Raw genomic sequence first — 17,718 nt, 5'->3', positions numbered from 1 at the left:
TGTGAAAGCCTCCACACCTGCTCTGCACGCTGAGTCTGGTCGTAGTTCTCCAGGAAGGTTCCCTCTAGAGCTGTCCCGACAATGGTGAGGCCTTTTCCTGCCTTCATCTGGTTGGTCAGAGACAGCAGGCGAGGCTGCTCTACATTCTGCTCTGCATCCGTACTAACCAGCACCAACAGCTGTGGCCTGAAGAGAGAGTCGGGGGGGGGCCCAGAGGAGAGAAAGTGAAAATACAGGGCAGAAAGAAGCTCAGGAGCACAAGTAAGGCGAAATGGCCGAGTTGGCTGAGTAAAAGTCTTAACTGGGAGACAAAGACGGAGAAAAACAGCATGTAAGGTTGATGCGTTAGTATTATTTTATTTTTTTTATTTTAGTAATCCCAGAGGAATTTGTTTAAGGCTGCTGCCAAGCAGTGTCAATACAATGACTAGCAAGGCACACCACAGGCTAGGGTGAAGTGTCTTGCCCAAGAACACACAACAGTGACTAGGGAGGAGTTGGGATCGAACCACCAACCTTCCAGTTATTGGACAACCCTGCTATACCTCTGCGCCACTGCTGTCCCTATTAATTCATTAACTCGTTGGACCTCTGCGAGAATCATATTAACGCTCACAGACATGTTGTTAATCACTTTGGGTAATAATAATCATGACATAACAGCAGTGCAGAGTGTGTATCATACCTCCAGTTCTTGGTGTGTGGGGGTCCTTCCTCCAGCCGCATGAGAGCGTAACGTGCGGCGCTCAGAGACAGACCACGTATCCCGTCACCCCATTCCTTCTCCGCACTGTGACATACACACAATCAATATTTCAGTCATTAGTTTTGATTATTAAATGGATGGAGGAGCTGAAGGGGGTCTGAGACAACTCCTCTGTTTGTTTAACACTTTGTTTTAAAAGTCAAAGAGCCTGGTTAAAAGCAGGGATGTGTCAATCACACTTTTTTGCTGCTAATGTTTATCAGAGTCTGTAATATTGAATATCTGCCAGCCAATCTAAAAATAAAGCCCCACTCGGTGGAGCTAAAACGCCAATTTCCCTTTAAATCTGGGCGCTGCTGCTGCTGACTTGGAAACATCACACTCTTAATATACAGTACACACACACATACACATGCCAGCCAATCCAATCCCTCCTGGGGTTCTGCTGCACTCACCCTGCGAACTCGATATACTTGTAGATGGAGCCGGCAATTACCATGGCGACGATGGCATAGTACCAAGAGCAGAGGAACATAAGAGTGAGACACAAGCTCATCCCCAGGAAGGACAGAGCCCTGTAGAGACGGACAAGATGTGTTTAAAAACAGGTTTAAGAATACAAAAAAAAAAGCTGCTGTTTCTCTTTGCTGAACCAACCAGTGGTAGAACTTGAAGCGAGGTCTCCAGTTTGGAGTCCTCAGCAGCGTCTGGAGGGCACAGGCCAGGTTCACAAACATGTAGCACATCAAGAAGAACCTTCAGGACAGAAAGACAGAAACTCAGTTTTACAGCTCTTCTTATATACTGTGATATCATGAGTCCGGTGGGGGTGTTATGTTCATATCCATAGCATTGACTTTGGTGCTTTATCAACGAAGCAGAAAAAAACAGCAGACTCTCCTTTTGGCTGACGAGCTAAGCTCATAAAATCTGGCATTTGGATTATTTAAGAAATAGCAGGGGCACTGGCGGCTCTGAAATCTCCCACTGTTGGTTTTTATAAATAGCAATAAATCAAGAGACTTTGTTTCAGTCCTCACATGGAGAGGATGGGAGCCACTGCATCCAGGGAGGCAATGAGGATCCCGCTCTCGCAGATACAAGCTGTCAGCAGGAGGGACCACGTGGGTTCTCCGTTGGCCTTCCCGTGGCCGAAAATCTGCAACACAGAAAAAAAAACCACATTAGCACCACTGCTATGTGGTCATTTTGAGCCTCTGTATGTTAAATGATGTTATAAAACGGACCCGGAGGGCAGGCACGATGCCATCCTTGGCGATGGCCTGCAGGAGACGAGGAGCTCCTGTCAGACTCTGGAGGCCCGCCCCACAGGTGGAGAAGAAAGAGCCAATCACGATCACCCATGGTGACGGCCAAGCTAACGTGCCAATCACCAGGTTTCCGTGGACGCCCTCTCCGAACCTAAAGGAGATTCACAGAGTCAGAATCTTATTCGGTGTTCTAATAAATCAAATGGAGGCTGGACTTACTTGTCCCTGAGGACGACTCCCTCGATGCAGGCACCAAACAGAACCACACTGGACATGTCTGACAGTGTGGGGATCAGGAAAGAGACAGAGGTAGTGGTTTCACAGTGGAGGCTATTTGATATTTATCAAACCAGCTGGGATATTTTGTAAGCTGAGACCTGTTTATAAAGTGACAAGATTAGAAAAAATATAAACCTTTCCTGCTCAGGATGCACTTAATTATCCGATAAACGAATTATATCTGTATTGGCAATCAATTGATTTTGCTTGGAATGACATCTGAGAGATCAGCGACACTGTAACTAGTATCCTTCAGCTTTATTAACTTGTGGTTTGCACAGGCAGCCCAATGATGCGATTAGAAGTCCTAATCAAATTTGTGTGGATTCCAAGCTGATTACTCTGAGGAATACTGGAAGGTGTTCAAGATGGCTGCTGTAATCGCAGAGCGCCATAACTGTCTGGACAATAAATTTACAGCAGGAGACGTATTCTGATACAACATACCATTACCTAGGATTAGACCGGTATTGTAGCTGTGCTTTTAGAATTTAAAATGTTGACCTTTAATTATGAGGCTCCCTGCAGGCCACTTACTGTGTTTTTGCAGCAGCAGAACCATCATTTTAATGAGTTTACTTATAATATAAAAATGTGTAAGACCTGTCCTTTAGTCACACTGTCCTATCTAAACTCTAGATCCCTTTCAACTATCAGAACAAATGCATTATTCCGAAAAGTGTCGTTTCATTTTTCTGTCATTCTTATTTAGATTTTGGAGTTGAAGTTGGTGTGGCGCAGTGACACGGCAGTCTCCTGCAGAGGGCAGTATTGTGTGGATACAGACAGTGGAGGTGGTGGTGATGGCTGCGATAGTTCCAATGGGGATTGACTTCTGGGCATCACGCAGGTCTCCAGAGCGGTTGGATCCAGCCATGATCCCTGAGGAGAGCATAACAGTGGTAAACATTAGCACACACACACACACACACACACATGGTGCCACGAGCAGCAGAATGTCAGTTCATTCTGATGCACAAACACAACTCGGACACACACAGTGTACAGAAATGTAACACACAAACTATTATCGGTAAAAAAAGAAAAGAAAACAAAGAAGCTTCTCACCTGTCACAGACGGGAAGTAGATGCCAACCAGCAGTGTGAAGAAGCTGGTGATGTCGGCCAACACGTAGCGGTTACTGTTAGTCAGAGGGTCGTCCTGATCTTCAACGGACTCCATGTTTTTCCTGGCGAGCAGGTCCCCCTTCTCATAGTAGTTCCCAAACAGGTTTTCTGGATTAGTAGTAAAGAAAATGAAATGTATGTTGACAAGCAGATTCATTCATTTCAATTTCACACCCAAAAAACAAACCTTCTTTGTGAAACTAAGTTATTTTATACCGACTTTTAGACATCTATAAAATATGAAGTTTATCCTAATGCAGAAATAAAATGAGCTGTGTTTACACTGGTATGTAAAATCTGCCTCTGTAGAGGCGAAGAAGCAAAGAAGAGGAGAAGAGAGAGAAGAAGTTGGTCTTGTAACATGTAGTTAAAGTTATGAAAAGGTCTGTTCTAACCCAAACCAACTTTTTCAATCTAACCCGTCCATTTCGGTGCACAAATGGAGAATGGGAAATAAAGCCCATAAGCACTGACAGCATTTTGTCAGACTGGCAGCAGATGAAGAACCGACCTGCCAGGATTCCGCTGGTGACGCCGGGGATCCCCTGGATCTGAGACACGTTGTTGGCGACAAAGTATTTGTCACAAGTAGCGTTGAGGAAAGGTGAATCACAGAACATGCTCCACAGCTGGGTGGTCACCGTCCCATTAGCTGTCTCAATGGTCTTGGCACAAACGTCAAAGCTCTTCCAAACCAAAGTGCGGTTCCCCAAGATGCACACACTGCAGGGGGGGGGGGGGGGGGGGAAGCACGAAAATGTTGGTTAGTGTGTGTGTGTGAGAGAGAAATTTGCTCTATCTTTAGTAAAAACAATAAATCAAAAATTTTCATTTGATTATAAACACGAAAACACTCAGTCAAGGAACAGCTTTTGTTCTAAATTTCGAGAAGCTCCCCGGAGAGAATTGATTTAATGATTTTCTTTTGCAGGTCACGTCTAGACGTCTGGGTTTTAAAAAGTGGGATGACAAACAGGCTTCCAGGTTACACATGACTGTTCCTGCAGCTTCTTAATAACCATATTTCAGGGTGAAATGTGTTAGAACTGCATGCTGAAATAAAACCACTGATATGACCTTTACACAGCACAAATGAGCTCCATTTCAACCTGCAAGACAAGAACTTTTTGGACCTGGAAAAAATATGTTGATTATGATGGATTACAGAGTGTGTTAGGTCAAAGCAGTATCTCATTGTTATTCATTTAAACTTAGCAATTTAATGCTCCTCAAGCTTTAAGGTTAGTGCCTTTATCAGCTGTGTTTTGTGCATTCAATGGCTTCCACTTAGGCTACGTTCAGACTGCAGGCTAAAGTGACCCAAATCCGACCCAAATTTGCACGAATGTGACCTGTATCTAATATTGTCATGACAGTCTGAACAGCTCAGTTCCGATTTTTTTTTATATCCGACCTAGGCCACTTTCATATGTGGTCCCAAAATCAGATATGTATCCGATTTTTTGCAATGCGACCTCAGTCTGTACTGAGGTCGCCACAATTCTGTAGTAGTCTGTCGCCTTTCACTGACGCAAAAGTCGACAGACGTCACAATTCTGCGACACAGGAGAAGTCAGTGTCGCTAAAAGCAGTCACATCACTATATGCACACGCAGCTACTGCTCTCTTCCTTCTCAGCATTCTTCTTAATATTATTTGGTTGTAATCATGTCGGCTATGATCGGACATTAATGTAAACAAAGCCACGCAAGCACACATTGTGTGATGTCGTGTCCTCTTCTGCGCATGCGGGTCACTTTGGGGTCACGGTCCGTTCACACAGGAGCGCACAGGAGGTAGCAGTCGCATATTTTTGTAAACAACAAAAAATTGGATTTCACCAAAAAATCCGAACTGGGCATTAAGATTCTGCTTACGGGAAGATGGGAGGATCCACGGAGGTCTTGATGACCCCGGCGTAGACGGCCAGGATGGACAGAATGACGCAGGCCAGAAACACCAGGGCCAGCTTGTTGACGTACTTCACCCCGACAAACACCACTGTGGCCATGGAGGTCAACAGGATGGTCCCGTACACACGCATGTTGTTGAGCAGGGCGGCCTCCGCCTCTGCGCCCTCCAGGCCTTCCAGAGGAAAGATGGCCGCTTTGGGCACTATGTAGATCTGAAATAAAAAAAGGGTTAAATCATTGTTGTGTTTTACACCTTTTTGCATCCAGGGGGATTTTCACTTTTCTAGCCTTACAAACACGTGATGCTCACATTAAGAGTCCTCTACTGAAGCTCAAAGCAGCTCACATAATACTTGCTGCTATTTTAACTGAGCTTAATTAAAGAACTCCAGCACGGTATTAATATTCAAAAATTAACTGCCAATTATTACTACGGGTCAATCTAAGAATAGTCCCATCATATATAAAACGGTAAACCCCCTAATTAGCTCGTCAGTATCTGTCATCAGCTTTAGATGATTCATGGTGAGGCTGTTACATAAGCATGGGAATCTCTCTCTCTTTTTTTCAAACTCATCATTCAGTTTCCACACCAAACTGTTTAATCACCGTGAAAAGCAGCGAGAGAGGGACGGGCAGCGAGTCGCGGCTCGGTGCGGCCACTTGGCTGGAGAAGCTAAGAACAGCAGGCAAACAAATCTCCTGCTTCACTGTGAACTGTTCATGCTTCCTAAAAATAGCAGCATCAGTTTGTGTTCTTGGCTCGGGTGGAAGGATGAAACATATTCAAATCAGCCTTCTCCAGATCCGCTCCGTACAATTCTGCAGGGATTGTTATTTTACAATGGAAACTAAGCCAGCTTTGACCCAGAAGACAGAATTAACCTCCAGGCATGATCAAACTCTGCATATCCATTAGAGGCATCCAGAAGGAACAAACACACACACACTCGGGTTTGTTGATAAGACTGGACCAACGTGTTGAGAGCTGGTTCAAGGAATGGTCGTGTTTCTCTGCTGCTGTCTTGATCTCTCACTAATGCAGTATTTGCATAATTACCCAATGCTCCATGCAGCATTGGGGGGGGGGGGACTGCAGTGGAAGAAGTGTAGAATAAAATGCAGAGGAAGACGAGGAAGAGGAGGAAGGGAATGAAGATGGAGATGAAAGATTTTATCAACTGATCAGAATTCACGTTGAAGAGGAAACTGAGAGGAAAAAAATAGCTTCAAATCTCAGTGGGGGGGGGAATAAACTGAAGGGAAAGAAGTCACAAAAGCTGGTGGCTCGTTGTGCGATGCTACGTTTCATCTGCGTTAGGAGTGTAGTGTTTATTTTTATCTCCTTCTGCACTGACTGCAGGAATATCGTCCTGGATTTTTTCAGATTGGGGCTTATGTGTGTACAGTATGTGTTCATGTTTACTCTTTGACCAGGTTTACACTGGTCCTCAGACCTTTCATGAACCTGCAGTCGGTTTTAAACATGAACACACAACACTGCACTTTACACTGTAACATGTAATATCCATTACTGTCTTATTTATTTTCTCATCTTATGTGTGTCTTATTGCTTCTTTTAGAGTTTATCTAAATAAAACGTGTTTTATGTTTTGTTTTGTACATTACAAAAAAAATCTAATAATATATTTAATAAGGCCAGAGGGGACCATCTACAAAGTGAGCTGCTGAGAGCAAACTCCATAAGCCTTTGTTCAATTTACTCAGTTGCTGCCATCATTTCCTCCTGGGCTGTCGCTGGTCCAGGCCCCTGTGTGGGCTGCGCTACAGACCACCTCCAGGACTCCACAGAAGAATTGGAAAATACCAGCAGAAGGGCTCTGAATGAGCACAGCCTGTGGTTGTGGTACACAACAATACTGGTGTTAATCTGATATTTTCTGTCAGACACCTTCACTTTTGGTGCGCAGAGCAACACCCATTCCAATTAAGGCAGGCAGGGAAACACTCAGCTGCATTGACGGTTTAATCTGTCGATACAGCTTGCACAGAGGACTTTATCACTTCCATTGACTGCAATTCCAATGGTCTGACCGGACCTCCACATTAAATGTGTTAAATCTTCCTTTCTCATTGTACTTCTACCTTTTCAAATAAAAGAAAGATTATCCACGCTCCCAGCAGACACCAGACATTGATTTTAAGTACCTCTGTGCTGCTGGTTTGGTTTGGCTCCTCGCCTTTAATCATTGAACCTTTTCCAATATTGGCTCCAGATTTTCTTGGACCAGAGATGTTGGCCAAAACCTTTTATGTATAACCAACATAATTTAATCTAAAGCGGGAGGTTGTATTCACTGCTGCACTTGCAGCACAATGACACTAACTTCCTCATAGAGCTGTGAGTTTATCACCTTCACAAAAACAAACATGGCTGCTGTTCAACGATATGGCTATAGATCCAGAATCTGCTTCAGAATAAATGAAGTTTATGCAAAAAAAAAAATAAAACTCTGACAGATATTTCTTACCAGGAGGAGCTCAATGGCCCCCAGGATGTACATGGCTCCAGCGAAGGTGGTTCCCAGGTAGAAACAGATCCCCACTGCTCCCCCAAACTCAGGACCCAGCGAACGGGATATCATGTAGTAAGACCCTCCAGCTACACACAAACAAAGAAAAAGAAATGAAAATGAAAAGTGTGATTACGTTCATTCTTGTGTATTTGTGTATATACCAGCATGCAAATAAATTAACACAACATAAATAAATAGGCCTTAATCAGCACTTTGGAGCAGCATAAAGGCTGGTACCAGTTATAACAGAGACAGTTATAATTGGCGTACCGTTCCACATTCCTCCACAAGCCTGTAATTTGCTCTGACCCCTGCTGTATGCACACCAACTGGTAAGACGCAGGCCATCATTACTACGTAAACTCACATTATAAAATGCAGCCACACTGCACCCTGTGCACATGGATGCGTCACAAACGCACATTTCTGATTTTCATGGCAGCCATTTGGCTGCAGGTTTGTTTTTGTGTAAATAATGTTGTGTGACGGCGAGTTAAAGTGCACAAGATCCCAGACTAAAGCTCTTAATGTTTCTGGAGATATCAAGCTGCGCTGGGTGCAATGTGCCAAAAGTAATCAGTGAAAATAGAAATTCAGAAGCGGACAGTCTCAAACAGTGATGACTGTGTGGCGCCGTCGTCTGCTCACCCACCTGGCACTACTCCATTGGTAGCGATGGCACTCATCGAGATGGCAGTCAGCATGGTCTGCAGGGAGAGATAGAGGGAGGGGAGGCGACACGTTAGATCGTATTCACCACATTCTGGATATACTGCGAGTGTTGATTCTCACTTTGCCATCATTTACAGTTTGAAACCAAAATATGTAGCATGAAGCCGTAAATAATGGTCCTCCACATGTGACAAGCAACTTCTTAAGCTGAAACTGGAAACATCACAAACTGTGCTCAACTTAAGGCAGAGAAGCAGCAGCCTGCAGCAGGCTGAGGGTCAGTGGCCAAGACCACCTCAGCCTTCACAACATTCCATTGATTGACTGGTGCAGCACCACAAATACTTTGGTGCTAACTCACAACAAAACTTGCTTCGGCTGCAGCTTCAGCATCCTTCTTGACTTCATAGATTTCTTGACTGTAAGACTTTTCTGAGTTTTAAGCTCTTTGCTCTCCGTGTAGCTGTGTGGTTTCTTTTCTCCTCCTGTCACGCTGCCACTTTCATACTTTTATACTCTGAACTCAACTCAATTGATTAATTTGATATATTTATGATTATTATGTATTAATTTATATAGCACCTTTAAAAACACCATGCAGACTGTGTTGTATAAATGTATTTAGATAAATTCACAGCAGCAGCTAGGACATAAGGAGTTTAAAAACATTCGAAAATTATACAAAATTAGTAAGAATATAATATTAAGAAAAAAAATAAAAATGGAGTCAAAAATAATATAATAATAATATATAATAATATATAAATATAATATTTATACAATAATAATATACACACATCAACTATCTAAAGGGTGATTTAACTGAAGACACTGATTTTATGAGGATTAGTTTTCAGTCTTGAGTGAGAAACAACCAGTTAAAGTACCACAGTGTCCATCTTTCTGTGTTGACCTGCTATGCAAGTGACCCACTCTGTTTGTGAGCATGTACAAAGCAGCAGCTGATAACAGTAGCAGTAGTTAATGAATACAGAGCTTGTTCTGAGTTTACTGCAGTACAGCAGCGGGTAGATTCTTCATCTTCTATTAGCTCATGAAGGAATGAGTATCCAGCTAAGCCACAACAATGCCGACATAAAGCAGAATTTAAATCAAGCTTAACACAAAAACATGACGCCTCACAAGCTTCAAACAGGGAAGTGTTGTGATGTGTTGCGGAAGGATAAAGGTAGATGTTTTATATTTTTATAAGAGACTGTGAGGCCGAGACACAGATGAAATAAAGTTAACTATCTCCGGGTTATCAGGCTGCAGTTCACCTTGTCCCAGCATCAGCCCTGTGGTGTGTAACAATAAAGTCACCCTGCTTTCCGAGTTTATGTGAGGACAACAACAATTTACAGCTATGCTAAACGCTAACGCCGCCTGCTTGTTGATTAGATAAATAATATGCCACGAGGCCTGTCAGCAGCTGTCAGAGCACATTCAGACAACCAATGACAAATCTAATGGTATCCAAAACACCGTAAGAAATGTAAGGGCATGTTGGCATGCCAGCCCTGCAGAGGAACAGAGGGATGGACGCACGCACCGAGTGGAAGAACGGGCCGGCAAAATAAAACATGACAAAGTGGGAAGCAACGAGAAAGAGAGTGTGTTTGACAGCACCAAGACAGCATTAAGATTTCATTATTCCTTCAGACGCTATTGTTGAATTTCAGAGTGTCTTTTTTCATCATCAAGAGACAGGAAGAGAAGCACAAGGAGAAGTCAGCGCCTCTCCTTCAACAGATTCTACTTTCTTGCTTCATTATTGTATTTTTTGTCTGCTAACGTGACTAATGTCACCTGAGGGGCCCCGTGGACTGACGATGAGGAGTGAGTGGGGCTCTGTTCCCTCTCTAATCTGGTCATAATGAGGCCACAAGCTCGTCTCCCACCACAACAGATAAGACAGTAATTGTTTAAGTGTTTTATCTGATGTGGACGGCGGCCATGCAGAGGTAGCCGGTCGCATACCCAATGGCTGAACAACCACACAACTGTACAGGAAAGCCAGTAGACTGACGGATTAACACGCTGTACATATAATTCAATAACAGTGAAGTAAAAGCTTTGCTTGTGTCTTTAAACTGGTCATCCAGTTATACATCTGAGTGCACCATCATCACATGAATGCACCGAGATTCTAGCATGTGGTGAAAATGGTGACCTCTGACCTCCTCCTCTTCATCTTCATCTTCATCTTCATGGAGCATTAGTTGTTAAATTAGGTCAATATGGAAGGTGTTGGATGAGTTCAAGTTGACTTTTACCTCAGGCCACAAACTTATCAGTCACTTCTTGTACATAATTAGATAGCTACGTTGTTTTTTGTTTTGTTTTTGTTTTGTGGTTTAATGATTCAAAAACAGCCAGAGCTCACACTTTGTGTTACAAAGGCTCATTAACATTAGCCTGCAGCACAAAAAACAATGCTGCTCCCTTCTTTCTGTGTTTTCTGCTTTGAGCAGCTTGATGACGATGATGCTGCCCTTTTATCCCCTTTCTGGGACATGGAGCTCCTTTAGTGCATATTTAAGACCTTTTCACAGGCTCTTAATTTCAGCCAGTGCTCACGGAGCTAACCGTAATCAGCTGAAGAGATAGCTTAGGCTGATAAACTGAGTACAGCCATGACAGCTGTGATTTCAGCTGGCAATATCAGCAGTATTTGGCAAGAAATCAGAGGCCTGTCTTTGTCTACCTCTGTGAAATCCACGGTTATAAAGATGAAGAAGTTGGAGTGGTAAGTCTGCCGGTATTACTGCTGTCAGCTGCATCATGTGCAGTGTGGGAACACAAATCCTGACAGACGTATGGAGCAGAAACTAATTAGGGTGGTTGGGTCAAGCGAACGGTTGGGTTTTAACCTGCCAGGAGAACTTCCAGACACAACCTCTCATCGCTCATCATCGTGTCCTCTCAGATTGATATTCTCAACTCTATTCTCCACTTAAGTTCCTGATGGTTTGACTTATCCTGTCTGAAATGTCATGCTCCGGACACACAGGTACCAGATGAGTTTTTGTGTGTGTGTGGGTGTAAAATCCCCTTCGGTCATTTTACATTTACTTTTAGCAGCGACCTACTTTTTATTTCACATGACCCTGTGGGCATGGACAAGACAAGGGACAAGGACAAGGACATCAATCAGCGGCTGTCACAAAAACACGGATCACTCTGACCGTCCTGCAAAGTCACCACTGGTATCTGAAGGTCGTACTTTGATTGGCTGCAAATCTGCATGGATCACCACAACGAAGCTTTGATAGCGGACGGAGGAAGGAGGTGCACTAACAAAATGTACAAAGAAAACAACAGAGGTAGATGACTTTTGAAAGGTAGGGTAGGAGATTTTGAAAACTCAGTGGGAGTCAGCCAGATTTCAAAAGTAAACACACGCCCCTTTCTCTCGGAGCTCACCCCGAAGCCACGCCTCCCAATCACATGGACGCACATTACCTGAAGACGAGCTACGGTCTGTGACTTCGGCCATCATGCACGTACCTCTCTGGTGTGCGCAGAGCAGGAAGAGAGTGACAACCAGCCAATACTCCGCACAGGGTCCACCCGGAGGATTGGCTGATGTTTTTAGCGTTTTATAGCTTCCACAGATGATTCATATTCTTCGTTTTAATGCAAAACTGCCGAACTAATCGGTTGCTATCGGTTTGTAAAGAGAAGTTACACTAATTTAACAAAAAGTGCATCAGAATGATATTTCCTACCTTTAATGTGACTGGAAGCAATGTGCTGTGCGCAAAAACCTGGATATATTTGGACATGTCGCAGAACATGCGTGCGTATTTCTTGTCGCAACGGTAGCAAAAATAGCGACCAGGGAAGGGAGTGTGTTTATTGTTATGAATCTATGACCTTTACCTAACCACTCACATTGGTTTTTATTGCCTAACCTTAACCAATAGTTTCCAATGCCAACTCTAACCACAGATGGAAAACAAAACAAAGTAGCCATTAACTTAGCGGGCCAAAACCCTGACTATCATGACCAAATAATCCTTAATCTCACTTTGGGAAGCAATCTCTTTTAATCTTCTGTGTGTCAGTGTTGAAACGAACAGCTTGGACTGCTCTTTGGACCGGTTTTAGAAGCAGCAGGGTTCTGCTCCAGCAAGCAGGCATGTGCAACATCTTTTTTCCCACTGACCCAGAGCCTGTGGCCTGTTTTATCGTCCCACTTTCAGGGGATGAGGGTAACCTAAAACTGTGATGGCTTGTGTGATGTAGTGTTCGCTGTGCTCAGGTTTGCTAATGCAGTATTTCTCAGTCTGTACCTCTAAACTCACTCGTATCCACAGGCCCTGCAACCATGCCTGAAGTCCAGGATTATTCATCCACACGAGGTGCAGCTCCACACAGCTTACATATCAGACAAAAGGGACAATTTTCTTCAGAGGCAGCCAGAATGGGCAAAGCTTGAATAAATCCTAAGCCATCATGATTACAGCTAAACCTTGGTGAAAAAGCTCATTTTCAGTTTTTAAAGAAATGCCTGCTAGCTCAGAGACCCCCTAATGCTGACTGCAAAGGACACTTTGGGTCTGTTTCTTCCCAGAGCAACAGACAAACTCGGATTTGGCCTTTAGGGGACCTCTGAGCTGAGCAGAAATTGATTTTGACAGGAATGTGGCTTCTGCGCTGCCCTGAGAGCGTGCTTCATTAGCATACTTCATTACACAAAATGCAGAATAGTTTTGTCAAGTACAACTTCATCAATTCACATCCGATGGTACAGCAAAGGTCTATTTTCAGTCCGCTGTTTATCACATGAAGTCCCTGTGGATGGTACGCTGTGGAAGGCAACAGTGTCAGATGAAGGAGATGGAGGTGATTTTTACTTTCAGACTGATGGAAACTGAATGCAAAAGGACGAGATGCAGCTGCTTCAGAGAGAGAGAGAGCGGCGACGTGGCAAAGCAGGACAAAAATTGGATGGTAGGTGGAAAAGAGGGGAGACAAAAGAGAGGAGGAGGAGATGAGAGGAAATAATGAGACAGTAAAATGAAAAAAGGCTCGCAGAAATTGAAGGAGCGGAAGAGATGAGAGTAAAAAAAAATGAAAGAGATGAAGGGAGAAAAGCATCCTTAGCATTTAAATGAGTCACGACAGAGGGCAGAGCACCGTTCCCCTCGCTTGTAGCATTTGGATTCAAGGCCTGGAAGTAATGAGGAAGGCCAAACAACAGATGACTTTCCATCTAGAATATTACACCTCATTTTATCTTCTACTCTTACGCGGCACATGTTTGAACCAGCCTGCAGAATGCCATCTGCAGTTATATACTGACTGTTAAAATGGCCGCCTGTGTGTATAATTTCATGGTTAATGGTTTAATGTGTCAGTGCTGTTCCACACGGAGCCACGTTCTGCATATAATAATGATTCCTGGGCTCCTTGTTAATATTCTGTCACAGCGCTGCGTGACCAAACAAATGGACAGCTACAGATGTGCACAGCTGTGATTGAGCGTCTAATGAAAAGTGCGCTGTCAGTGATTCCCCGTCACGTGAATAAAACATAGGGGTCACACACCGCATATTACCGAGCTGTACGGCCGGCGTGTGTGATTCCTTTAGCACTTCAGGTCCCGTGGATTCCACTCAGGTGGAGGATGGCTGTGGACATGCATACACCAGTGAATATTTAAACTCTCACAAATACATCCTCCTCATCCTCTCTGCTTCACTGTTCCTGCCTCTCTCTCTCACACACACACACACACACAAGCAAACACACACACACTCTCATTTCTTATCAGTCACACCGAGCTCATTGCTGAGCCCCGGGGCGATAAGCCTGAGCGTGAACGGTGTGTGAGAAACCCCCACCTCTCTCCTCCTGAGCTCCTTACATAACACATAACCACCCAGACCTCCAGGGGTTGCCAGCAACACACACCAGAGGAGTGTGTTGTGTGTTTGCTTGTGTGTGTGTGTGTGAGGCAGGAACGGTGAGCAGAGAGGATGAGGAGGATGTATTTGTGAGAGTTTAAATATTCACTCTTACATGTACAGAAATTTTTGTGCTGATGCGTGTGTGTAAGCAGAAGAAATGGAGCAGAGGGAATCTGTGTGTGTGTGTGTGTGTGCATTTGCATGGCTTCCTGTTAAACTGTGTCTGAACTAGCTTTTATCTTTAAGGCTTTTTTTCTTTCACAGCTTTTCTAGCGTAAAAATAAAACACTGACTTTCCACATATTTGTTCTATTTTTAGAAATAAACATGTCAAATTAAAGTGAAATAAAAACTTCTAGACATTTTTTTAGATCTGTCCAAATGTATGTAACAAATAATGCATTTACATCATTTTCATACCCTGGTACATTACAGCCTAAATATGAAGCATAATCCGTACAAAACATGCTGCATTTCCTCAGTGTGCTCTTTCAAAGTGTCTCTACACACAGAGCAGCATGATTGAGAAGTTGTGTGTGTGTGTGTTTGTGTGTGTGTGTGTGTGTGTGCGCGCAGGCAACTTTGCCATGCTTAGAATTTGAGGGGGTTGTGCTATAAATACCCTCTGTGCTAGAGGAGAATCTAGGTTGCACAATCACACAGACGTACCAACATACAACCCTTCCACACCACACAGCGCAAATCACAGAAGACACACGCGGCTCTGACAGCTGGTAGACCACACAGTCTGAATTAAACTGTCTCACAGAATAAGACCGACAGTCTTCACACGACTGTCCAAATCCAGCTGAATCCCAGCAGAAAAACAAAGCTCAGACACACAGGACGCTGTGATGGTTCTAACTGGAACAGATACCATGTTAGGCCCTCAGTGAAGAGACACGGTCTACTGTATGTTCCCTGACAATCAAATGCATCAAACAAGTCAAACACTTTGTAGCAGCCCCTCAGATCCCTGACAGCGGTGGGACCGTGCCGGCTCTAATGTGACTCTCAAGGCCGCGACAAGGTGTCAGTCCAAAGTCACTGTGACTCGCGACAAGAGCGCCACGGTGCTGACATTAATGGGGAACCAGAGAACATCACAGCGTGTCACCATCCATTTTGTTCTTTTTACAGACGGAATGTGTGAGGTCTAGAAACGACGAGTGGAGCGTGGCAGCTCTGCAAACCTCCAAAAACAAAACCTGCTTCAGTTTTAATGCCTGCAGTCATATTAACATTACACTCAGGGCATAACCAGAAATCATAACCAGTCTGAAATACACTCTAAAGATGGACTGCCATGCTGGAAAGAAAAAAATATATATACTCATATTTGTTTAGAACGGAAAAAGTTAAAAGATGTTTGTTATGTTATAACAAGATATTTGCATGTTTTTACAACATTTAAACTGGTCATGTTATTACATCCCCTGTTATAACCACAGCTTCTTATAACAATATAGCCTACTATTTATTATAACATGACACTTTTATTGCCATAACACAATAACTATTTGTTAAATGTTGTAATAATGTCAAATTTCTCATTATAACATGAAAATATTGTTATAACAAAAACATATTGTTATAACAACAAACTTTGCACATTATAGTGAGACACTGATCCATGTTTTTTCTTTCTAGTCTGGCAGTTCAGCGTTTCCAAACCACAGCTAATTAAACTCTACCAATGTATAGTTCATATCATATTTAATAATTTACCCTTTATTTTACCAGGTAGGCCATTAAGAACACCTGAAGACGAGCTGCGGTCTGTGACCTTGGCCATCATGCACGTACCTCTCTGGTGCACAGAGCAGGAAGAGAGTGACAACCAGCCAATACTCCGCGCAGGGTCCACCCGGAGGATTGGCTGATGTTTTTAGCGCTTTATAGCTTCCACAGATGATTCATATTCTTGGTTTTAATGCGAAACTGCCGAACTAATCGGTTGCTATCGGATTGTAAAGAGAAGTTACACTAATTTAACAAAAAGTGCATCAGAATGAAATCTCCTACCCTAACTTTAAGTAATTAAAAAGTCAGTGCTAAAAGTAAGCTAACATAGTTTTTTGTTATGTATGTAACAAAGTGAGAATGGGCCTCATCCATGGATAAGGTTGACAATATGTTCCATTTCTTCAGTATTGATTAAAAAAACCTCCCATAATAAATAATGATAGCTGCTGCCCCGCTGTCACACCATGATGAGCTGATCCCACATCACCTTTTACTGCTGTAAATAGTCTATAAACATGAAGCGGCAGTTGTTTTCTGAAATGATTTAAATTTAAATAAAAGTACTTAAATGTGCCCAATTGCAACAGATTTGTGTCTTCATAAGGGCTTCACTTCAGGAATTAAGGTTGTTGAGGGGACTGAATTAAAAAGGAAGGTCAGTGTGTGCACATGCACGCTAAGATTCTTTATCCTGGTGTTGATTCAGGATTTGACTTTTACATAGCACAAGAGAATCAATACAGTGCTCTGTTAGCAGGTAACACAGGTGAAGTGAGTACAATACAAGCAGGTAGAGCACTCACTGTGGTACAGCACATGAAGACGATGATGAACGTTCCGATGACACCTCCGATTCCCACCAACCAGGTCATCCTGAGGAAGAGGATCACACCGAAGATGTTCTGGATGCACGGCAGGTAGACGCCCATCAGAGTGCCAAGCTGGGGAGCCTAGAGAAAAACAAAGGGTGAAGGAGGACGTTATTCTAAATCTTCTTCTTTATTTAAACACTTGCACTTCTATCAGACTGCTATCAGACGTGCACTAAATGGCTCCTGCTGCTACATTCTGGCGGACATGTTCGTCAATCAAAGTCCACACAGCAGCCGTGGATGCTCAGTGTGCAGATTTGCTGTTTATGAATAAAAAGAAGTAAAACGACACAAACACAGATGGCCATGCTGCCATTAAGGCAAAACAGACATTTACTTGAGGGATTCTTCGCTTTTAAAGGCCTGTGTTGTGAATATAATGGGGTGATTTGGGTTAAACGAGCTGCTGTTACCAATGTTTATTTATTGATTTATGGTAAACACATGTTTTTTGTGTGTTTTCTTCTTTATTCAGTGTTCAATATTTCAATATTCAATATTTACACATATTTATTAAAAGTGCCCCGTTTTAATAAAATATTTCTTATTTTGCTGTCTGTAAAGCCACTGCTGTTTTTTTGTTTACTGGCTTCACTCCAGTGAGGTCCCCTGAGTGGATCACCGGACAAAAAGGGTGAGACACACATTAGAATCAGCTTCAAGGTTCTTATTTCCT

At 43.2% G+C, this 17,718-nt stretch overlaps 1 protein-coding gene across 3 annotated transcripts in view; it reads right to left on the bottom strand.

The window, feature by feature from the left end:
• Nucleotides 1–17,718, bottom strand: part of LOC114435587 (solute carrier family 12 member 5-like) — a 129,905-nt gene that overhangs the window by 8,976 nt on the left and 103,211 nt on the right. For all 3 annotated transcript variants that reach the window (XM_028405378.1, XM_028405379.1, XM_028405380.1), the window contains 14 exons: nucleotides 16,974–17,120; nucleotides 8,487–8,541; nucleotides 7,790–7,920; nucleotides 5,262–5,509; nucleotides 3,896–4,107; nucleotides 3,325–3,492; nucleotides 3,040–3,138; nucleotides 2,197–2,254; nucleotides 1,954–2,128; nucleotides 1,747–1,865; nucleotides 1,364–1,462; nucleotides 1,162–1,281; nucleotides 686–790; nucleotides 18–186 (listed from right to left, as the gene is read on the bottom strand). In XM_028405378.1, coding sequence (XP_028261179.1) covers nucleotides 18–186; nucleotides 686–790; nucleotides 1,162–1,281; nucleotides 1,364–1,462; nucleotides 1,747–1,865; nucleotides 1,954–2,128; nucleotides 2,197–2,254; nucleotides 3,040–3,138; nucleotides 3,325–3,492; nucleotides 3,896–4,107; nucleotides 5,262–5,509; nucleotides 7,790–7,920; nucleotides 8,487–8,541; nucleotides 16,974–17,120 — 1,905 coding nt within the window. The remainder of the gene's footprint in view (nucleotides 1–17; nucleotides 187–685; nucleotides 791–1,161; nucleotides 1,282–1,363; nucleotides 1,463–1,746; nucleotides 1,866–1,953; nucleotides 2,129–2,196; nucleotides 2,255–3,039; nucleotides 3,139–3,324; nucleotides 3,493–3,895; nucleotides 4,108–5,261; nucleotides 5,510–7,789; nucleotides 7,921–8,486; nucleotides 8,542–16,973; nucleotides 17,121–17,718) is intronic.

This window comes from Parambassis ranga, chromosome 5, assembly GCF_900634625.1.
Source record: "Parambassis ranga chromosome 5, fParRan2.1, whole genome shotgun sequence".
NCBI lineage: Eukaryota > Metazoa > Chordata > Actinopteri > Ambassidae > Parambassis > Parambassis ranga.
This window is presented reverse-complemented; position numbering and strand designations above follow the sequence as displayed.